This window comes from Cnephaeus nilssonii (assembly GCF_951640355.1).
Source record: "Cnephaeus nilssonii genome assembly, chromosome: 22".
Classification (NCBI taxonomy): domain Eukaryota; kingdom Metazoa; phylum Chordata; class Mammalia; order Chiroptera; family Vespertilionidae; genus Cnephaeus; species Cnephaeus nilssonii.
Window position 1 is genome coordinate 26565288 of NC_137093.1, and position 15739 is coordinate 26581026.

Here is a 15739-nt window from a genome sequence, read left to right on the forward strand (position 1 = left end):
AGAAGTCACTGATCAGTTACCTCAGCGGAAATACCTGGAATAAAAGCTTCCCTACAAGACTGGTCATGAGCTGGTGGTAATCACTGAAACCGAGTGAGGTACATGGGGGGTTAGTATGCTCTCTACTTAAAAAAAAAAAAATGCAATTTTATAAATATTCCCAGTATGAAGATTTGTGAGAAGTAAATACCTTTGATCCTCAGACAATCCTCAGGGAGGTCCATGCATAACAGTTCTTTGCGCGACGGCATCCGGGGGTCCTCCTGCAGGAAGAAGGTCAGCAGTCAGGAGGACTCAGAGCTCTGCTGAATACTTGAGCTCATGAATGAGAATTCTTTATGACTCCGGAAATTCACTAGTAGTCACAAAGATTGGGAACTGAAGGAAACCTCAAATTTAAATAAGTATAATCAATAAAAACTCCCACTTCTCTAGAATTTGAGCTGGAAAAGCCAACTTTCCCAAGATCGGGACAACAGAGGTTTAAAATGTTGGCCTAAAGATCCATACAAAGCCCTATAAATACCTTCTGAATCAAGAAACAAATTGCTCCAATGTAATCTTAATTTCATTAAAAAATATATCATGAAACTTGATGTACTGTATCTGAGTCCCTAACCATTCGAAATACATACTCAATTTTCTTTCCAAAGTTTCTTCCAAAAGTTAGTAGAAGGGATATATTTTTTTATTTTCATCCCCCTTCACATGGGAGGAGGGGCTAAGGGGAAACACCACCAATAACAACCAGCTTCCTCCTGAAGGAATTCAGAAAATTGGGAAGGGGCAGTGGCAGAATGTGCACGCTGTGCAGCAAATGGCTTGGAGCCCATAAGGTTAAGGTTGGATTAGACTGACCAGCTGGGAGACACTGACAGACCAGAGATAGCTGCTCACACTCAACCCCTTCTGGGTCATTTCTTTTCCCCTGCCCTAAGAATAAGAAAACATTTTTTTTTCATGGTGATTTAACTGGTAAGCACAGACTATCACATAGCATTCACCTAAATCTACAGGCAATGAAATCATTATTACAACTTTTGCTAATTTATGTAACACTTTAAAAACCTTACAAAAAAAAACAAGTAAAAGCCATTTGGGCCCTGGCCGGTGTAGTGGAGTTGGCTGGGTGCTGTCCCATGTACCTATAGGTTGCTGGTTTGATTCTGGGTGAGGGCACATGCTGGCGTTGTGGGCTCGATGCCCAGGAGGGGCAGACAAGAGGCAGCCACCCTCTCACTCTCTCTCTAAAAATCAATTAAAAATCTTACACACACACACACACACACACACACACACACACACACACACACAGCCATTGGGCTTTAAGCCTGTGGTGGAAACAGAACCCAAAAAGGGGAGAAGACAAAACGAATGAGCAATGGCAAGTACAGGTGAGCATGGGCAATAGTAAAACATCACTGAAATTGAGAGCTGAGGATTAGCATGGACTGGCATATATAAAGCAGGTCTATTCTTTCATTTTGTAGTTAAGCTTTAGTGTGGTATACTTTTGCAGACCATGAACTTAAAAACAAATATCTTCTAGATAACTTATGTGTAACACTACCATGTTTGCAAAAAGTATGAATTATAGCATGATGCCAGACTGACATTATTTGTAAATGGGGACAGAGAAAGCTCTTACTTACCATAGAAGGATGAGAATAGAAAAATCATCATTTGGCAACAATCACAGTAATAATTATCTCAAGCAAGTATTATCTGCAACATCATCAATAGATGTTCAAACTAGTAGTTAAAAGTTTGGGGGAGGGAGGGTTTGAGAATCATCCCTGGCCGGTGTGGGGCAGTTGGTTGGAGCATTGCCCCATACATGGAAAGGTGGCAGGTTCGATTCCTGGACAGGGCACATACCCAGGGTGCGGGTTTGATCCCCAGTAGGTCAGGGCGTGTATGGGAGGCAACTGATCGATATTTCCTACAATATTTTATCAATGTTCCAACTTTCAGGAGGTAGAATCCTAAACATTTCTTCCTACCACCTAGATTTTTTTAGATACTGACATCTGATCATTACTATACTAACACTGCCTGCAAAATCTGTCAGGAATGAATAGATTTTTAAGATAAAGTTCCCATGGATCCCTGTTTCAACCTCAAGTGAAATAACTGCTATAGTTTGCAGCATTCTATCAACTATAGGACATAAGAAACATCATGTAGTAGCGCAACTTGTTTTTCAAACTGACAGTAAACAAATTCTTTGCCTTGCCCATGCAACACACCATCTCCCTGACCACTGCTTTGGAATGAAACGCAGCTCTGGGACTTCTCCAGCGTTTTGGCAGATTTTAGGAGGGTCTTAAAGACCATTCTTATACTGTTCGTCTGTAATCTTATTTCCCATCAAAAACTGGCTGTATGTTCTGGGGGGGAAATACAATTCTCTTATTCATTCCCATGAGACTTGTTTGGAGCAGGAAAAACACACGAACACTTAAGGGGAGAAATGACTATACATCAGGCTGTCAGCTTGTATAAGCAGGGCAGTCCAAAGCTCCTTGGGGCCTGATGTATTGCTGAGCCATTAGCCCAGCTTGTAACCAGACCCTGCTGAGCTCCTCCAAACCCGAGCGTCCTGAGCTGGAGGCAGAGGCAGATGGAAGGGCAGTAGAAGGCAGTGATGATGGCCCCCATCTTCGGATGGGCCTGCCTGTACAATTATAGGTTCACAACATGGAGCAAATGAGATATTTCCTACTTCATGACGTTTGTGGAACTAGCCAGGATTGTGTTCATAGCAAAGTACACTGAAAATAAAGCAACTTCTGTATTTCTAGATGGAACCCTCACTTTCCTATGTTTGCATATTTAGAAAGGAACAGCTGTAGAACGGTAACTGTACGTCATCTTAACAGAGCTTAATAAAAAGGAGTTTTCATCCATCCATTGCAATTCAGAGAAACAACTGGTGACTTTACATAAGACTTTACATGTTAGTTCAGTAAGACATTTAATAGCATTCCCCCACAATAAGTTATCTAAGAGAACTGCTAAAGTAATTAGGAGGAAGTTCTGTCTTAAGCTTCAGCAGTATGGCACCAGTGCTTTGGTCACTTCTTTGTCACACACTTTTAATAACCTATAATAATAAAAGCGTAATATGCTAATTAGACTGGGCATCCAGGGGCTTTGAGGGAAGCCCGGGTCCCGGGTGCCTGCCGGCGGCTGGAGGGAAGCCCGCGGAGGGAAGCCCGGGTCCTGGGTGCCAGAGGGAAGCCGGTGCCAGCAGCCGGGGGAAGGAAGGCCGACTAGTACTCTTGCATGAATTTCGTGCATCGGGCCTCTAGTATGAGATAAGAACTGCCATCGCTGTGGGCAGCCATCGCTGTGGGGACAACAGTGCCCCGGCAGACCCGGAGATCAGCTCATGGCCACCAATTGTACTTCTGAGAGTGTAAAGTTCAGATTTTTTCACCTTTACTGAAAATGAATTCTTTCCAACAAGATTTCCTTTTCATCAAACAGTAAGCTCTTTCACACCACTGCAAATTTCCCTTAGAATCACAGACTCTGAGGGTGAGAAATAAGTAAGCTTAATGGGCATCTAGTCCAACAGCCTTTCATTTAAGTGAAGTCATAAAAATTGTACAATATTGTCTCTTAAACAAGTTTTCCAACAGCGTAACATGCTACAAGTAATCAACAACCATTGTGTTTCCTTACTTGATGTCCCCTGTCCAGGTACTTTCAAAGAGCCTTTGTATTATAGCTCACAGACAATTTAGAAATTTTTCTGAGTCTGTATTGAGTATGACTAAAGTCTTGTGTCCTGAAACCAAAGCTATTACAACATATTCAACCCAGGCACATGCTACCAACATTTTTCAATAATAAATAATGCTTCAAAGAATAACCTTGTGGATACACTTTACACTGCCGAAGGTGTACTTCAGGGTAGATACACAGAAATAACAATGCTAGGTCAACAGGTCAGGGCATATGTAGTTTTGTTAGGGGCAATCCAAGTCTCCTTCTGAATGTTACATCACTATGCGTTCCCACTGGCAATATCTTTTGTGAGAATAGCTTTTTCTCCACAGCCTTGCCAACCAGATATGTTGTCATAATTTTTTGTTTTCACTATTCTTACAAGTAAAAAGCAGAACCACATGTCTCTAATTATGAGTGGGTTTGACCATCTCTTCATGTGTTCAAGTACAATACACACACACACACACACACACATACACACACACACACACATACACACACACACACACACAGTGATTTATCTGTCTTTCCGCTATTGGGTTTTTCATTTATATATTAGAGATATAAATCCTTTATCTGTGATATATGTTGCAAATACATTCTCCCAATCCATCAGTGTCTTTTGACTGTGCCTGTGGTGTTTTGCCATTCTAGCAAGAGTTCTTATCTCAAGGTCCATGGATGTCTGGGCTCTGCAAACCTTCTGAAATGTTAAGTTTTATTTTCTGAGAGGTCTGCAGCATTCATTTAGATTTCCAAAGGGTCCTATGACCTGAGAATGACTAGGAGACATCACTGCCAGGTCTCCCACTGAGCCTAACCGTGCCCAACAGAACCACTTCTGCTTCACAGCTCCCAAATTCCCGAGGCTTCTCTCACTTCTCTTGATTTTTCCCTTTCATAGGAAGACACGCCCAGCAACTCGGCCTCCAATGGTGTGTTGTCAGGTTGTGACGTTATTGTGAATTTCTATCCAGGAATACATTCCTGGTTTTCTATACTCCTGCCACATATGACACCAGGCTCAGCATGAGGAGGGGACAGGAAGGACCCTCTTTGGCCAGGAACCCCAACACCGACACATTCTTGCTTCCCCTCTCCCCACCACACCCTCCCAACCCTAGGGGCATCTTGAGCTCATCTGAGTGCTGCGGGGAGAAGGGACTCCCTGTGAGTATGATACTCTAACTATAGGCTAGCCAGAGACAACAGAGCACCCTCTCTCAGTCCAGGGAACACATTTCTCTTAATGTACATTAAGAGCAAACTGGCTTTCCTTGGCAGCCATACCACAAAGTTAATTCTAAGTGACCAGCTAAAACCTGTAGGTCTTCTGTTTCTTAAAAAAAATACTGCTTTTTTCACTTGTGGAGTTCAATTTATAAAATCAAGTACAAAATCTTACATTTATTACTATTAGTCATAGTATAGTCAAACCTCAGTTCTCAAATGTCTCCCATCTCGAACAATTCGGTTCTTGACCAAGTTGTTCACAGAAAAAATGTCTTAGTTGTAGAACAAAACTTCGGTTCTCAACCTGACAACCCATTCATGCTGATACCTGTATGCTCAGTCACATGCCTGTCAGGTGACAAACAAAGGAGCGAATGCATGAGTATGAGTCAGTTTACCACTAAACCTCATGATGTTAACATCTCAGGAAATTGTGCTGTGAATATTTTTGTGGTTTTTTTTTTTTCTTTTGTTGTTGCTTATTATTATTAAACTAGAGGCCCGGTGCATGAAATTTGTGCATGGGAGGGGGGTTCCCCTCAGCCCAGCCTGCACCCTCTCAAATCTGGGACCCCTCAGGGGATATCCAACTGCCAGTTTAGGCCCGATCCCCGGCAGTCGGACATCCCTCTCACAATCTGGGACTACTGGCTCCTAACTGCTCACCCGCCTGCCTGCCTGCCTGATCACCCCTAACTGTCCCCCTGCCAGCCTGATCACCCCTAACCGCCTCTGCCTGCCCGCCTGATTGCCCCCAACTGCCCCCACCCCCCGCCGGCCTGGTCACCCCACGCAGCCTGCTGTTCATTCGTTTGGTTGTCCCTCACTAACCCCCCGGCTGGCCTTGTAGCGTCACGCAGCCTGTGTTCGGTTGTCTGTCTGGTTGTTTCAGTCGCGATGGCCCCTGACTTTTTATATATTAGGATATTTACAATAAGTCACTATGGGTCCTAAGAAAGTTAGTGATAGGAGCAAAGTGAAAAGGAAAGTCAGTTTTTGAACAATGATAGAGCTTAAAAAAGAAATAATTGCAAAGTATGATAAAACATGTCTGATCTGGCTACTGAGTATGGCATGGCGAAGTCAATGATTAGCACAATTTTAAAACATAAAGAGGTTATCAAGAGTGCTGATGCTATGAATGGGTGAAAGTGCTCACAAGACAACAATCACAGGAAATTGTGAAAGGTTAAAACAGGGAATCATTTGGGGGTCTGGAACGGATTAATTCAATTATTTATGTCATTTCTAATGGGAAAAAATGATTCAGTTTTTGAACAAATTGCTTCTCAAACAGGCTTCTGGAACAAATTAAGTTTGAGAACTGAGGTTCCACTGTATTTACCTATGGTGGAGTTGGAAGAGAAAAAAGAGATGGTTTTAAAAAGGAATAGAGTCCCTGGATGGTTTGGCTCAGTGGATAGAGCGTCAGTCTGTGGACTGAATGGTTCCAGGTTCAATTCCAGTCAAGGGCGTGTACCTAGGGCACATGTGGGAGGCAACAGCCTCCTCCAAAGATGTCTCCGTGACATCTTACTCCACAATGCTATCCCTAATCAGGATACTACCCTAACTTAACCCTTTGCACTCGCTTGCTTTTTTCTCGAGCTGCTACCGATGCTAACTGTGTCGAGTCACACTCGACATCCGAGTGCAAAGGTTAAGGGACAAGTACACATAATTTCTTAACATCAGATGCAGAAATACTGTATGACTATCACAAAGAGACTCAGTATTTCATATACAATAGCTGCTTCAGAGAAGTGACACTTTTTCATTAAATAAGCACTTCCTCTCTTCAAGGGTCTAACATCTTAAAAGATCATCCAAAAAAGTTAACACCAAAATCAACATTTTGGAAATGTTTCAAGAATAAATCATAAGCTACCTGTCAGCACCTATACTTTAGCCTGTGAAATATGACTCTGGAAAACTGTCATTCATATTCAACTCATCTGAATCAAGATCTCATTTCTTACCTGACTTGGGCTGATCTTTTCGTCAGAGGCTGTGGAATGTTGACATGGGTCTTCCTTTGCTCCCTTACAGGGGTCTCTTATAAGTTCCACCTGGTCCCCTCGATCTCTGAAGACCTTTAGCTCCATGCTCTTGGTTTTCTCTTCCCTATCCAAGATTCCAGAAGCCACAGAACCTCCTGTTGTGGAGTCCACCAGCCCACACCGCCCAGGCTCTCCCCCATGATCCAAGGTCTCAGAGGTTTCTTCACAACTTTCCGCATGAGTCCTCTGCAGCTCCAAGGGCACTGCCCTACTCTGACTTATAAGAGAGCTTGAGGCTCCAGGTTTTACATCTGGAATCACACTTGGCTCGGGGTCAGCATGAAGCTCTTTGGAGACGCTTACTGGGAGTTCCGAGTATAATTCCTGTACCACGGCAGACATGGAGGACTCAAGTGGAACTGGCTGAGTCTCTATTCCGGATGACAGCATTAGGGCAGATGCAGATTATGGAGTCAAGTCTTACATCAAACGTTTCACCCTGACACAAATCAAAGGAAGGGATAGAAGTTTAAAACTTTGCAGGGTTGAAGAAAGCTGTCTCAGCTCAAACTGGCAAAAATAAGGACAATAAATTCTAACTCAAATGCCAGCATTATCTGGCATAAAAAATTGTCCTTAATAGACAGAATTTGTGGAAAACAAATGATATAAATTAAAAGATCAAAACAGGCCTGGCTTGTGTGTCTCAGTGGTTGAGCATCGACCTTATGAACCAGGCAGTCCTGGTTTAATTCCTGGTCAAGGAACATGCCTTGTTGTGGGCGTGCAGGAGGCAGCCAATCAATGATTCTCTCTTATCACTGATGTTTCGATCTCCCTCTCCCTCTCCCTCCCTCTCTGAAATCAATAAAAAAATATATATTTTAAAAAAAGGATCAAAAGTTTTGTACTTTGTTTTAAAGGCATGAACTTTGCTCATTTTGTTCACTGCTATATCCCCACTGCTTGGAATACATACTTGACATAGAGTAGGTACTCAGTAAACATTTTCTGAATATATACTGAAGGACTCTGAAGAATATGAATCACTCACTGGTTTTTCTTTATTAAGATACAGGGTGTCCCAAAAAATGTACACACACTTTGAATAATTATTAATCCCAATGGGTTAAATATGAGAAAAAAAAAGAAACATCAATTGAGCTATCAGCTGTTAAGTGTATATACATTTTTTGGGACACCTTGTACTTTCTGAAAGAAGATATAGAGAAAATGGAATTCTGTTCCTTCACTGCTTACCAAACACTTGAGCTGTACCTACCCAGGCTGGCACGAGACACTAAACCAGGTCTTTTGCAGACTCCTTCCTGACTTTCATTCAGCATCTTGAGATTTTCTAAGCGCCTTCACAGTCACCACTCACTTGATTCTCACAATAATTCTGTGAGCTAAGTAGGGCAGCTATCATCTTCCCATTGATTTTTATTTTTTTTAAATATATTTTATTGATTTTTTACAGAGAGGAAGGGAGAGGGATAGAGAGCTAGAAACATCGACCAGCTGCCTCTTGCACACCCCCTACCGGGGATGTGCCCGCAACCAATGTACATGCCCTTGACCGGAATCGAACCTGGGACCTTTCAGTCCGCAGACCGACGCTCTATCCACCGAGCCAAACCGGTTTCGGCATCCCATTGATTTTTAAATCACACCTGAAGAGGTTAAAAATGACCTGCCTACAATATTACTAGGTGTACCGGTTAATAATGCGGATTTTGTAATCAAAGAAAACATGAGAATTTCAAGAGAAACATCAAAAGTGCTTTATTCAAAGTAATGCCCATCGCTAGCTACACATTTCCCCCATCTTTCAGGTCATTTGTGGATACCGTCCCAATAGAACTTTTCTTGTTTTGAGGCAGATCATTCAGAGACCAAATTTTCCACTTCTTCGTACGTTTTGAAGTGCTGCTCAGACAGTGCGTGTGCCATTGATCGGAACACGTGGTCATCTGAAGGAGCAAGGTCTGGTGAACACGGCGGGTGGGTTAATACTTCCCAGGCAAGATCTTTTAACGTGTCTTTACCTGGTTTTGAAGTGTGTGATGGTGCGTCATCATGAAGCAAAATTACTTTGCCCTGTCTTCTGGAACATTCTGGTCCTTTCACGATCAAAACATGGTTCAAATTGATTATTTGTTGTTGGTAGCGATCAGTATTAACGGTTTCACCTGGTTTTAGAAGTTCATAATACACCACACCTTCCTGATCCCACCAAACGCAGAACATTGTCTTCTTTCTGAAGCGATTTGGCCTTGCAGTCGATGTTGATGGTTGATCTGGATCAACACATGATTTTGTGTGTTTGGGATTCTCAAAATAAATCCACTTTTCATCGCCAGTCACAATTTGATTAAAAAAAGACTTTCTTTCGTGCTGTTGAAGCAACGTTTTACTGATGACTTTTCGGTTTTCCATTTGTCTTTCATTCAGTTGATGTGGCACCCATTTTCCTTCCTTTAAAATCCTTCCTATTGCTTGTAAATGATCAGAAATTGTTTGCTGAGCAACGTTTAATCTTTCTGCAAGTTGTTTTTGAGTTTGACACGCATCTTCATCCAATAATGTTTGTAATTGTTGGTCTTCAAACTTTTTTGGTTGACCTGGACGTTCTTTGTCTTTCACATCGAAATCATCACTTTTAAAGCGTTTAAACCAGCGTTCACAAGTATCTTGAGATGGAGCATGTTCACCATAAGCTTCCCAAAGCTTTCAGCAGCACTTTTCTTCAAAATAAAGTAATGAATTATAACTTTCCGCAAATGCTCTTTTTTTGGCACGAAATTTGACATTTTTAAGCGTAAAAATATCTATGATGTTAACACCTTCAGCAAATTTGACATTTGAAGTTTTGAAGCTTGCTGTCAATACAACAAAATAGCATACATATCAAATCACATATATATCAACTCCACCTATTGAGAAAAGTCCGCATTATTAACTGGTACACCTAGTACATGGTTATCTGAGAGGAAGGAGGGGGATACCCAGGGGACTTCATTTGAAATGGGAATGTTTAATTTTTTGCATTGGGTAATGGAAACACAGCTTATTTGCTGAAATAATATTTATATCTATGTAGGTCATAATATTATATCATTAAAGTAGTCAACACACACACACACACACACACACACACACACACACACACACGTGTACACTCACAACCAGGGTTTCCTGATCAGTAAGTTTTCCATTTTAGTCTACCAATAATGTGTGCAGTTTCCACAAAATCCACTGTGACCTGACCAACATAGAAACTGATTAACCAAGTAAGATACTGCATGCTTTCCCTAACCCTAAACAAGGAAAGATGAGAAATATTTGGCAACTCAGAGTTCGTTACAAGGATTTATTGGAGGTACTGATGGCACATCCCTTTGGCCCAAATGCACATGGGAAGAAGGGATGTTTAGAAAGCCAGCAATTTCTCCTCCCCACTTCCTAACGTCCAGCTTCCCCCCAAATAAACATACTACACACCCGTAAACGCCAGTGCTGGCTATTGAACTGTCTCACCCTCTCTTCACTGACCATAACCAGGTTTCTGAGCAGCAGGGACGCCCAGCACACCATGTAAATCTTTACAGCTGCGTTTCCTTGGTCCCTGTCTCTACTCCCACCTTGATGATCTGGGGAGCCCACTGATGTCACTCATACAGACGTCCGTGCTCTGCTTCCACGGGAAGAAGCGCCCACTGGGAATACTCCTGTGCGGACAATCTTTCCTCCTGGCACAGAAGATCCCATCCTCCCCCCTGCGCTATCTGGACCGCAGCTGGGGGCTGAGGAAGGACAGAAGACAGGTGCTCTCATTCTGGACCTTTCTGCCTTTCTCTTGGTTTCCTAAACTGGTGGATGTTTTATTCATATTCCTGTGATTTCATCCACTGGGTGCTCTTAGTTGTTGTTGTTTTTTTTTTTAATAACCCAGCATCTCAGTAACGACATCCCCGTTATCCTAGAGCTCAGACTTGAACTTTATCAGACCTTCCACGTGCCTTCATGGACTCAAAGCCAGCGGCGTCTCTAACAAATGCCACTCCTTTCAACCCCCATGGTCCTAATTCAAGATTTTGTTCTGAACACAAACTTATGCAAAAAAACATCTTTATCACAGAGAGGCAATACTGATTATCACATAAAATGGCTCAAAATATTCCTCAGAGAAAAGGGTATCTTTCCCTTTCTTATGGCTCCATATACACTGTAAGCTCGCATTGGCCAAAACTCAATTTTAAATGCTCTGGTCGCCAAAAGATAATTTCCAATTTACAAAAACCAAACACCACATCATCATTTCTTGATGCTCTTATTTGGTAGAGACAAAATTCTTAGAATTTTCAGTCTGTAAAACAATGAGGCGCATGGCTGTGGAAGCAAAAGACAATCCCTCCTTTCTCTCCTCGCCCAATTCTGGTCCTCCCCTTTCTCAGCAGTATTCGCAACCGAGTCACCAAGAACAGCTGAGTGCCTTGGCTGGAACCCTCAGAGATGGAGTAATATTTAGATGCAAGCCTAGAGTAGCAGTACAAAATTATTCTCAGCTCACTAAACTCTTCTCTCAAATTTTGCCATCTATTAAGTTATTGGTAATGCCGCAAGATTGTAGAAAAAGACCCCAGCTTGCATCACTAAACTCTTCTCTCAAATTTTGCCATCGATTAAGTTATTGGTAATGCCGCAAGACTGTAGGAAAAGACCCCAAATTTTACCATTCACGTTTTTAAAAATGAAATCTCTGAATACAATGGAGCAATTAAAAATGGTAAAGAAATATAGTTCTACACAGAAAGTTGCTTGAAATATTTTATCAAACTACATAAACATCAGGACTCCTTTATTTAGGGGAAATATATATGCATATAGGAAATGTTTGAAAGAATATAAGCCCAAGAGTGATGGAATGACGGGCGTTGGAATGATGGACGATGGAAACAGTGATGGGTGATGGAATCATGAATGACTTCATTATATGTTGTACTTTCGCCCTTTTTTACAATGAGTATGTATTACATATGTTGAATTTTTTTAAACATTATTTCTCAAGACCCAAATATGTAGCAATAAATAACTGTAACTGTATTATGCCTTTAATTTATTAGTATCACCCCAAATGTCAGCTCTCTACTTCAACCATAAAAGTTTTTATATTAAATGTTCAATAAACTTCAAGTAAGAGGAAAGAATGTAGATAGGGATTCAGGGTTTACCAACCTACTAGGTAAGGATACCAGATAATTATCTAATTTGAGGTATAAGCAAAAAATAACCTAGAGAATCAGGAACAACTCTTACCAGCTGCTATTGGCTTCATCTTTACCATAACATAAATAAGATTTAGATTGTTTAAAGAATCGATCTTTTCCTAAAGGGAAAAAAAATGACTGATATTTATAGGGAGTATGCAGTAGAATTCTTCCAATAAAAGAAGAAATCCTTTTGAATTGAGAACAAATGCGCGGTCTAGATGCCGGTTTTCCTGGGGGGCGACCAGGGTCCCTATCCTGTCATGCACTTGCTAGCAGCTAGGCTTGGAGTGAGTCCCTAACTTCCTTAGGCTGGTCTTTCACATGTAAAATTAACAAACTAAACAGAACAATCTCAAAGGGCCTGCCACCCATACCAACCCCATAACTCTAAATAAAACCGTTCTATTTCACTGCTTCAGCAAAGCACACCCAAGGCATCAACAATGGTGGTACAGAGCTCAGACGAATCCCCGCGGCACTGCTCAAGAGCACACAGAGGTGATTTAAGAGCGCTTTCCATGCAAAAAGGATGAAAGCCTCTAAGGTGTCTCCGGGCAACCGGGCAGGGTTAATTTCTGTCCCACCAAATAACAACAGCTCGTGGGGGGGGTGGGGGGGAAGGCAACCAGGGAAAGACAGCGTTGCCTCTCAATCCCAATACATTCTACGGCACTAAAGACCTGACCAAGGGGCAATTTTCACTTCAGTCGTTCAGACAGTCCCCAAAACAAAAGTTCGGGGAGTACCAAGTTTGTAGCACTAAGAAAAGAAATGGGGGTGGGGGTGGGGGTGGGAGAGATGGAATCTCACAAAAACAGCAGAACAGAAAACCATGTGCCCCAATACCCCCACGTCTGAAGGTCTCCCCTCTCTTTATTTCCAGATGTGAAGGGGCTGCGCTGAAGGGAAAGAACAGTGAGTAACACGGGGCCCTCACAAGTTCCCCAGCCTCCTTGCACCCTGAGAAACGGGCTTTCTCTGCCCGAGATCAGACACTGCAGCCAACCCCTCCCACCAGGGAATTCGGAGAAGCGGCCTCTTCTTAAGGGGTCAGAGAAAGAAGAATCTTTTGACCAGATCTCCAGACACGCTGGGAGTGGGGCAGGGAAGCCCACACGCCGAACAGGGCCCAGCTCTCCCACACGGAGTGGGCAGGAACTCTCAAAAGCATCCAACACTGCTCCCCTTCTCCTCCCTTGATTAGCATGCAGAAAAAGAGCCCCCGGCCCCGCACGGGGAGGGAAGGAGCGAAAACGCTGCTGATCTCCAAAGGACAGACTCTCTGCATAAAAGACTGGGATTTCTTTTTTCAGGGGAAGAGAAAAGAAGCCACCACCCGTCGGTGCTGCTCTAAATAGACAGCAGAAAAGGGTCCTGCTCTCAAAGGTATTTATTTTCCTTGGAAGAGCAAGAGAAACAAGTTGGACTCTCCTTCTCTCTCTCTCTCTTTTTTTTTGGGGGGGGGGGGAGGGCACATAGCTAGAAGGAAGCTTTTTCTCACTAGAGCAAGTACAGGGAGTGGGAGAGGACATCTCCAACCAGGGAGGGAGGGATAGCTTCTGGGAACAAAGAAAAGGCTGGCCTCTGGACCAGGTCTCCCTGCCTCCCGGAGGACAGACTTGCTTCCAAAAACAAAGTCTATTTTCCAGATCATTCTAACGGAGGCCCTCTCTGTTCACTGGGGGGGGAGTAGAGCAGGATCTAAAAGGATTAGAAGCGCCTCTCTCGCCACCCCAGGGGCGTAAAGCCTCCTTTCACGTGAGAAAGAGTGGGTTGAACATTTGCGATGGGGGGTCGGGGGGGGGGTGGGGCTGGGGAGGGATGGGTTGGGGGTGATGAGAGGAAAAATCCGTTTCTCTGTAGAGGAGATTAGCTTCCTTTTTAAAAGCAAGTTAAGTAACAGTTAATAGCAACAATGGACCCAAAAGGTTACAACTACGTACGCAGCACTCACACACGGTCTCCTGGAGCCCTTGGGACAAGTCGACCCAAACCCGAGGTGGGCTGGGTGAGAAAGGCGAAGCCATGGGTCAAGGTCACAAGGATGGGAGGGGGCAGACAGGGGCTTGCAACTCTCTCACTCCAGACGCCAACTGTGCAAATGGAAGCAGCTCCGTGCACACCAGGAGCCGTGGGGGAGGGGGGGAGAGAAGCGAGGCGCCGAGCCTCCGTGGGCATGATCGGATGATCGGGGGAGGGGGGGAAAGGCTGGCTTCGAACACCATACATTCTGGGTTCTCCTCCCTCTATGGCAGGGTAAAGGTGAGAAATAAAGGCGTGAAGACAAGTCTATCTGCCACAGGGAAGGGAGATGCCCTCTGTCACTTTCAGGCAAGTTGAGCCTCGCTCTTCACTTGAGGGGCTGGCGCTGACCAAATCGGAGGAGTGGGGGAGAAGGTCTATTTTTTTGGGGGGAGGGGGTATCTTTTAAATACCCTCCTTAAAATAAATTCAGAATCGCCCTCCCGCACCCCGGGAGCGGGGCTTGCTCCGCTGATAGACGCACTGGAGCCGGGGGAGAGCGTCCGCCTATGACCCGGGGCGTCCTCTCCCTGCAGGAAGTTGGGGGTCTCCGGCCGCAGCGAGGTTGAAGAAGAGTGTCTCTCCCCCGTCGGAGCCATGACTCGGGGAGGCCGTTTCCCCCTCGCGACGCGGGGGCCTGGTCTCCTCCCTCTCCCCGGGGCGTTCCGCCGCCCCGCAGCGCAGCTCCGGTTCCCTTCGGTACCCCGAGAGAGCGGGGGGCCGGGCTCCCCCTCCACCTGCACCTCACGGCGGAAGGTCCTCTCCGGGTGGAGTGGGGCGGGGCGGCTGCGCCCGAAGCCTTCCCGCCCCCGCCTCTTACCCTGAGGCCTGCTCCGCGGCCCGCACTCGCCCCGCCGGCCGGGCCTCGGCAGCCGCAGCCCCGCCGCCGCCAAGTCTACCTGAGCCTGCGGAGTGCCGAGAGCCCAGGGCGCTCCGGCCGCCGCCACCTCTTCGTCTCTATGATCCTCGCCCTCCTTTCCCGACCGCCCCCCCCCCCCGCCCCTCCTCGTACTTCCTCATCCGGGGCCGGAGACAGCCATGCGGGCTCGCCCAAGTCCCGCCCCCGCGCGGTGCGCGCGCACGCCGAAGGGCGGCCCTTCCAGCGTCGGCCTCCCGCCCTCGGCTGACCCCCGTCGCTTTAGGCCCCGCCCCTGCGGCCTGCGCTCTTAAAGCGGAACGCGCCGTTTTACGCTACTTCTGCTGAGCCCCCCCCCAGGCTCCAGTGTCTGTCTCGACTGAAAATACCCTGGTCCAGTCCACCATTTCGCTGGCCTGGCGCTGCAATGCTAGGGACTTCCTGCCTTCCACTATGGCAGTCCTAGAGCTCTTTATAACTGGAATCAGTGTTTTAGGTCATGACACTCCCCTCCTCCTTCTAATTATGTTGGTCGCTAAATCTAAATAGCACCTCTCTGCCTCCTATCTGCAAGGCTTGTTTTAATTTATTCATAGGTTTAACACCAGCTGAAATGG

At 44.9% G+C, this 15739-nt stretch overlaps 1 protein-coding gene across 4 annotated transcripts in view; it reads right to left on the bottom strand.

The window, feature by feature from the left end:
- PRR14L (proline rich 14 like) overlaps nucleotides 1-15326 on the bottom strand; it is a 28695-nt gene extending 13369 nt beyond the window's left edge. Inside the window, exons 1-3 of one of the 4 annotated variants that reach the window (XM_079762710.1) lie at nucleotides 15279-15326; nucleotides 6951-7470; nucleotides 191-263 (exon numbers count right to left, since the gene is read on the bottom strand). In XM_079762710.1, coding sequence (XP_079618836.1) covers nucleotides 191-263; nucleotides 6951-7421 — 544 coding nt within the window. In that variant the 5' untranslated portion in view covers nucleotides 7422-7470; nucleotides 15279-15326. Of the gene's footprint in view, nucleotides 1-190; nucleotides 264-6950; nucleotides 7471-15086; nucleotides 15238-15278 lie in introns of those variants that run through there. The other 3 variants (XM_079762711.1, XM_079762709.1, XM_079762712.1) reach the window with 3 other exon arrangements.
- Between the last annotated feature and the right edge of the window lie 413 nt (nucleotides 15327-15739).